Source organism: Neolamprologus brichardi, chromosome 3 (assembly GCF_056152115.1).
Source record: "Neolamprologus brichardi isolate AB-2024 chromosome 3, ASM5615211v1, whole genome shotgun sequence".
Lineage (NCBI taxonomy): Eukaryota > Metazoa > Chordata > Actinopteri > Cichliformes > Cichlidae > Neolamprologus > Neolamprologus brichardi.
In genome coordinates, this window is record NC_142106.1 from 61,806,335 (window position 1) to 61,812,608 (window position 6,274).

General features: G+C 38.1%; 1 protein-coding gene across 1 annotated transcript; it reads left to right on the forward strand.

Moving 5' to 3' along the window:
- The first annotated feature begins 751 nt into the window (after positions 1-751).
- On the forward strand, positions 752-3,875 carry LOC148106014 (high choriolytic enzyme 1-like). The gene is made up of 8 exons (XM_087839444.1): positions 752-851; positions 1,483-1,510; positions 1,603-1,653; positions 1,942-2,073; positions 2,631-2,748; positions 2,956-3,134; positions 3,446-3,527; positions 3,743-3,875. Exons 1-8 carry the CDS (start codon positions 798-800, stop codon positions 3,873-3,875), a joined length of 777 nt encoding a protein of 258 aa, XP_087695570.1. The 5' UTR covers positions 752-797.
- The last annotated feature ends 2,399 nt before the right edge of the window (positions 3,876-6,274 follow it).

The following is a 6,274-nucleotide window of genomic DNA, read 5'->3' on the forward strand; positions in this document are numbered from 1 at the left end:
GCGCCTTACTTCATATCTTTGTTCATTCAGACCACATATTCAGTGTTTGCATTTTATGTGAGTATTTCCTTAATGTGATGGTTGACTGAATTTCAGAAGGAAGAACTTTATTTTGTAAGCTAGCAATGAAATGTTTTACAAACTGAGGCAAAGGTGCAAATTGAGTACATGTGAGGAAATAAAATGTTGTTGTTATTGACTATTTTGCCCAAAGGTAATTATGTTGTTAAAAGAATTTCATTCCAGTCTGATTGAAATTTAATTTCCATCAGCATTTCTTTGGGCTTTGCAACTTTTAATTGCAATTATTTAATGCTCTGAATGTTTACGTCAGCCTCAAAAAATGTTTGCAATGTCCTTGATTGAAGATTCGTTCCTGGAAATTTGTTGCTGCTTTAGTGTTTCGGCGTCAGCAAAAAGAAACCAATGGATTGATAACTAAAAAGACAGCCCTGAAACCTCAGCCACACCCTGTGTGAGCTCTCTATAAAGATAGAGCAGCCGAACACTTGCTGCATCCAGCAAACACCTGGTACAACAGGTAAGCCTCCTCATATCATCTCCCTGCATGCTGAATCCTCTACGTAGGGAAATACCAGATATCTGATTCTCTTTATGTGGATGTTGTCTGTTCAGCATTTTCATTGGGAGAAAAGTTAACATCCAGATGAAGAGAATCAGCTGTTGGGTTGCCCGTATCCCACTTATTTGCCTTTCTATTCCAGGAGTTACAATCATTAAAGTTCTTTTTTGCTGTTCAGATTTTGACTGTAGGTTAACTGCAGAGGACCAACATCATGACTCCAGCCTTTTTCTTCTCCGTCTGCCTGTCAATGACAGCCGTTTGTCTGGTAAGCTTGACTCTTCCAGCAAAGGCATTAAATGTTGTTCAACACTGCCGGCTGTTCTGTGAAAGTCATGTAATTCTAACCATGTCTGCTTAACTGACATGGCTGCTTGTTATGAGCGTTTAAGAGAGAGAGAGAGATAGAGAGATAGAACTTTATTAATCCCTCGGGTAGGTTCCTCTGGGAAATTTGTTTTCCAAAAAGCACAGCACCGACAGAAGTTACAGAGTCAAGAATATTATATATATATATATATATACACACACACACACATATATAAATACAAAGACATATATAGATAAAATATACAAAGGGGATAAATAGAATAAATAGGAATAAAAATAAAAATAAAAATACAAGTGAATTGCACATTTCAAGTATGATTGTTAACAAAAGTATTGCACAAAGGTATTACACAGTGAAGTGGAGAGACACTACAGCTTAGTTGTTCCCCCCTCCTTTGTCCTCCTGTTTCCCCTCCCTCTCCCCTCCAGAGAGGAGTTAAACAGTTTGATGGCGTGACACAGTTGAAGTATTTTCACATAATAGTTTTTGTTTGCCAACAATAACATTTGTCAGTGTGATTTCAAATGTGATTAAGAGTAAGTTGAAAATGTCTTGTTTTTTATTGCAGAGGGCTGCTGTCATTAGAAATATAACTGGTGCGTTCAGTGATGAAATACTTCCAACATATTGAGGTGTTTTTAATATAAGAGCTTAAAGTTAATCTGCTGGTTTCCTCTTGTATCCACAGATGAGTCTCTGGGCGCCTCAGCGATCATTGAAAAAGTCAATGCTAACTCAAGTAAGTGAAGATTTACAAAATAAAACTCTTTTTTGTTAACATATAAATTCTGGATGAAAATGAAAGATCCCTGAGAACTGACTTGTTAACATACAACAGACTCCCAACAGACACAATGATCAATCAACCTTTTGGTCATTTACTGGCTTGTCTTAGTCAGCTGTTTTATTTGTGTTATTATCAAACATTGTAATTGTGCGATCAATAAAGTTGTTTGTTTTGACATAACTGAGCAAATGGCAGCCTAAGTATCGAGCATTTAACCACTCTCTGTTTGTTGTTCTGCAGCAAAAGTGTTGGTTCATGGTGACATTGTACCCACTACTACCAGGAATGCTGTTCCATGCACAGCCATTGGCTGCAAGTGGCCTAAAACTGGACCCTTTGTCTATGTACCTGTCTCCATTGGCACTGAATACAGTAAGCAGTACAAACTTTTACCATTAAACACAGACTTTATGAAAAGGAGAGATGGATAAAAATAGTTAAATAAAACCCAATGTTATATAAATATATATAATATATATTTCAAGTGGTTTCCAAAAATACTGCTTTGTTAACTATGCTGTTTTATTGTCGGATTAACTAAAAAGCATTTAAACTGAAAAGTCATATTTGTATAAGTATGCTGAATTGATATCATACACAGATGCACACAATTTTCAAATTATGTTTTCATTTAATGTCACTTTCTCAATTTTTCTATTTCAAGACAGACAGACAGACAGATAGACAGACAGATAGACAGATAGATAGATAGACAGATAGACAGATAGATAGAGAGATAGATAGATAGATAGATAGATAGATAGATAGATAGATTTTGGCGGCCCTGTCATTCCGATGGGAACTCAGAGATCCTCGAAGCAGCACAGATTGTAAATACTGTTTATGCTGCCAAGTTGAAATGGCTGAAACATATTGAAGATCCTGAATACTGAAGAAGCTCCTCATCAGACTCATATTTGAATCTGCAGGCAACCAAGAGCGCAACGTCATCATCAATGCCCTAGTCACCTTCCACGCTTCCACCTGCGTCCGGTTTGTCTGGCGTACAAGCCAGACAGATTTCCTTCACTTCTTCTCTGGACAAGGGTGAGAATGCACTTCCTGTACTTAGACTGTACTTGTATTTATATGGCAGGACAGGACTGATACACCCACACCCTCAAAACCCTTCAAAAATGCAATTCTGAAAATGGTACTTTAGCCTTAGCATGACTAGCTGAAGGAGGAGGATGCACAGTGCTAGGCTATAGAACAGTCCATCTATTTTTTAAGAGATGTCATTGTGTATATCAGGTGTTATTCATACCTGGGCCGTCAAAGAGGAAGACAGGAAATCTCCCTACAGAGAAATGGTTGCTTGTTTCAGTCGACGGTGCAACATGAGGTTCTTCATGCTCTGGGCTTCCACCACGAGCAGGTTCGCTCTGACAGAGATCTGCATGTGAGGATCCTTACCGGGAACATCATCCCAGGTGAGCTGAACTACCCAAAACGTTGGTTACAGTTAACTTAGTACACAATGGGACATCCTCCTGTTTCACAGCAGTGTACATATTACAAGAAATCTGTGCTTTTCCGAACTCAGCACATAAAACACTGCAAGCGAGCACTGCATAGAAGATTTTGTTTGTATTTCTTTAGTCCCAAGACTATCAAACAAATGACCACAGGAGAGATTAGCTAGCATTTCGATGTATCCATCTTCAAAGAGCTGAGACTGAAGACGGATTTTGAAGTGGAAGCATATAAAAACATGTAATATTTTCTGGAAATTTCTGTTTAGGACAAGAGCACAACTTTGTGAAAGTGCAGACCAACAATTTGCGGACTCCCTATGACTTCAACTCTGTCATGCACTATGGCAGGTGAGTTGCTGTGTGAGAGGGACTTTGTAAGGTTTTATATTCCCTTACATGTTTTGCATTTTCTGCAAGAAAATGTAATCCAGACTAACAAAAACATGCACACACTCAGTGGGGAATGGATTTTTAATGTTAAATACTTTATGGGCCCATTTTCTCCCCTGTTTTCCTAATATAGCCGCGTATGTGTGTTTGTGTGCTGTTGTTTGTTCTTTTAGATTTGGCTTCTCCAAGAATGGGCAGCCAACGATTGTTGCCAGGTCCAATCCTAATCTTAATTTTGGAAATGCTTTCCAAATGAGTGCCAATGACATTGCTCGTGTAAACAGGCTTTATGGATGCTGTGAGTAATTAAGACACACCCACAAAAAAGACATTTGCTATCTTTTTGTACGAAGCAAGTACTGATCGGAGTTGATTTCTTTTTCCTAACCAGAAATTCAGCAAGAACCTTCAACTTTGCATCCAGATTCTTCAGATGCCCAAACACCAGCATTACACCAAGGGATTGGATCCACTATACTTAAAAATGATCAAAGAAACATAAAATGTGCTGCAAATATCACATTTAGATAGTTGAAGTTCTGGGTCTTTGTTTTACGAGCTAAACGGCAGGCTTATATACCAGAGGGTGATGGTGTTATCTCGCTTTCTGTTGAGGTTTTCTCCCCTTTTTTTAGACTATAAACTATCATTAATGGATTTCTCAATCTGTGCAGTTTGATAATTAACTTTGTAACTGTAAATGATGCAGACATAGAACCAAACCTTGTGACTGCGGCATGTCTCAAAACTTTTTGTTTGGCAAAACAGCAAAGTGAAAAAATATGTGAACAAAACAAAAAGTCAAATCTTTCATGGAATGATCATGACTGTTGTCTTACTCTATACATGACCAACATGTATCAACAAGATATAGTGTGTAGATATAGTCCAGTGTCACAAGTGTAAGAAGAAGAATCTTTCTTCTGATATTTTAAAAATCGATTTTTCTGACAATGTCTTCTAATTTTTCTTGCTTTTGTTTTTCGAGGGGTTTTATCTTTGGTTTGTTGTCTCTTTCTGTAAGAAGTGCTATCAAATAAAATTCCATATTTCAAGCAACAGGGGGCAGTATTATTTCATTATTATATTTTAAGTTCTTTTCGAAATATGTGTTTTGCTTAAAGTTGGACAGAATGTTACAGGTGCCTTTTTTAATGTGCAACAAATGTAACAAATGCACAAATACTACTACATAAATACATGTTCTGCATTTAAAATCCTACCAAACCATCAAAAAACTGAAACCAGAGAGTGGATCATGTCTCTCAAGATTAGAGTGCTACTTCTTCTTGTGTAGGGTGGAGTCAGTTCAGTGCAAGTGTTTAGATTGAGAAGATTAAAACACCCACAGACTTGAATATTCCCACCACCATCATGATGCATCACATAGTAATCTGATCAGCCATTTAGTTTCTGGTGATGTGTTTCTTCATAACTGTTGTTAAAAACTGTTATGAAACCTCAGTCATGCACACGCCTGAACAATGATCCGGCATTTGTTGCTGTAATTGTTTGTACTAGTTCATGCTGGCTTTGCCTCTCTGACTAAATAACTATACAAGGAGCAAGCTGTCAAGCATGTTCAAAGGTGATGTTTAAGGAGCTGCTGGCTGCCAGCTTAGCTTTTCTCCCTGTTTGCTGGTCTGATGATAAGTGAGGTAGGGTTGGGCCATATCATACTGTTCACGGTAATACCGGTATAATGTTGGGCAACGATAAGAAAATGAAATATGGCGATAGAATATGGGGAAAACGCACATGCGCAGTGCCTTTGTTTTCATACGCACATGGCAGAAAAACCATGGCGGCAACGCAGAATGAGAAGGGCGAAAGTGGATCGTTGAATAAAAAACAGATGAACCAGAAGTGGTTTGTAAAAATGCTGCAACTTCAGTGGTGTGGAACTGGTTTAGCTTTCCTCCGTCAGATACACAACAAAGCACTATTTTTGGTAGAGTATGCTAGCGGGCCGTCGTTATTACCGTGTTTTTGGAAAATACGGCACAAATTAAAATCAATCCTTTGATTCTTCTGAAAATCGACAGAGCCCCTTATAATCCCGTGTGCCGTATGTATGAATTCTGGTTGTGTTTACTGACCTCGAAACGATTTTATGTACACGGCGCTCGAAAATCTGTCAAATGTTTCAGTACAACTTTGCTAAGCTACGAAGCCTTGATGGATGGATTGTCGGAGCACTACGGCTATCGTAGGCGGAGCCTCGCGGAGTGATACGTATTGTGCTTCAACATAATATTACCGTATTGTGTGTGTATGACCTCTTTTTAAGTTTTGTGGATATTATACATGGTTATGCTGAGGATATGTCGGCCAGTTTCCACTGGAAATGCCTTTTGGTTAAACTGTCAGCGAGGAATTTGCATTTGCACTGTTACGTTTTTATATAACTTTAATGCACATAAAAAACAGCTGCTTGTTTAAGTGAAAATACATTGATGGGTTTTTTGCACTAATAAAGTTGTGGAGTTGTAAAGTATTTTGTCTCGTGTCAATTATATCGTCAGTTATATCGTTATCGCAAATTTTCTAATGTATATCGTGCTAAATATTTTTGGCCCTGCTCTAGTGAGAGGTACGGTTTCATCTGGCCTGATGGTTTAACCATAAAAAAGGTTTAGACATCAAGGACACTTGGGGAACAAAAACAATGAGCAGTGATAAATCTTGGAACAACGTTCAGCTGC

Bases quoted from the DNA above. Each gene is read 5' to 3' on its own strand.
- LOC148106014 (XM_087839444.1), top strand. From the start codon at position 798: ATGACTCCAGCCTTTTTCTTCTCCGTCTGCCTGTCAATGACAGCCGTT. The intron at 2,074-2,630 runs GTAAGCAGTACA...TTGAATCTGCAG, and splicing joins CTCCATTGGCACTGAATACA to GCAACCAAGAGCGCAACGTC. The intron at 3,528-3,742 runs GTGAGTTGCTGT...TTGTTCTTTTAG, and splicing joins TCTGTCATGCACTATGGCAG to ATTTGGCTTCTCCAAGAATG.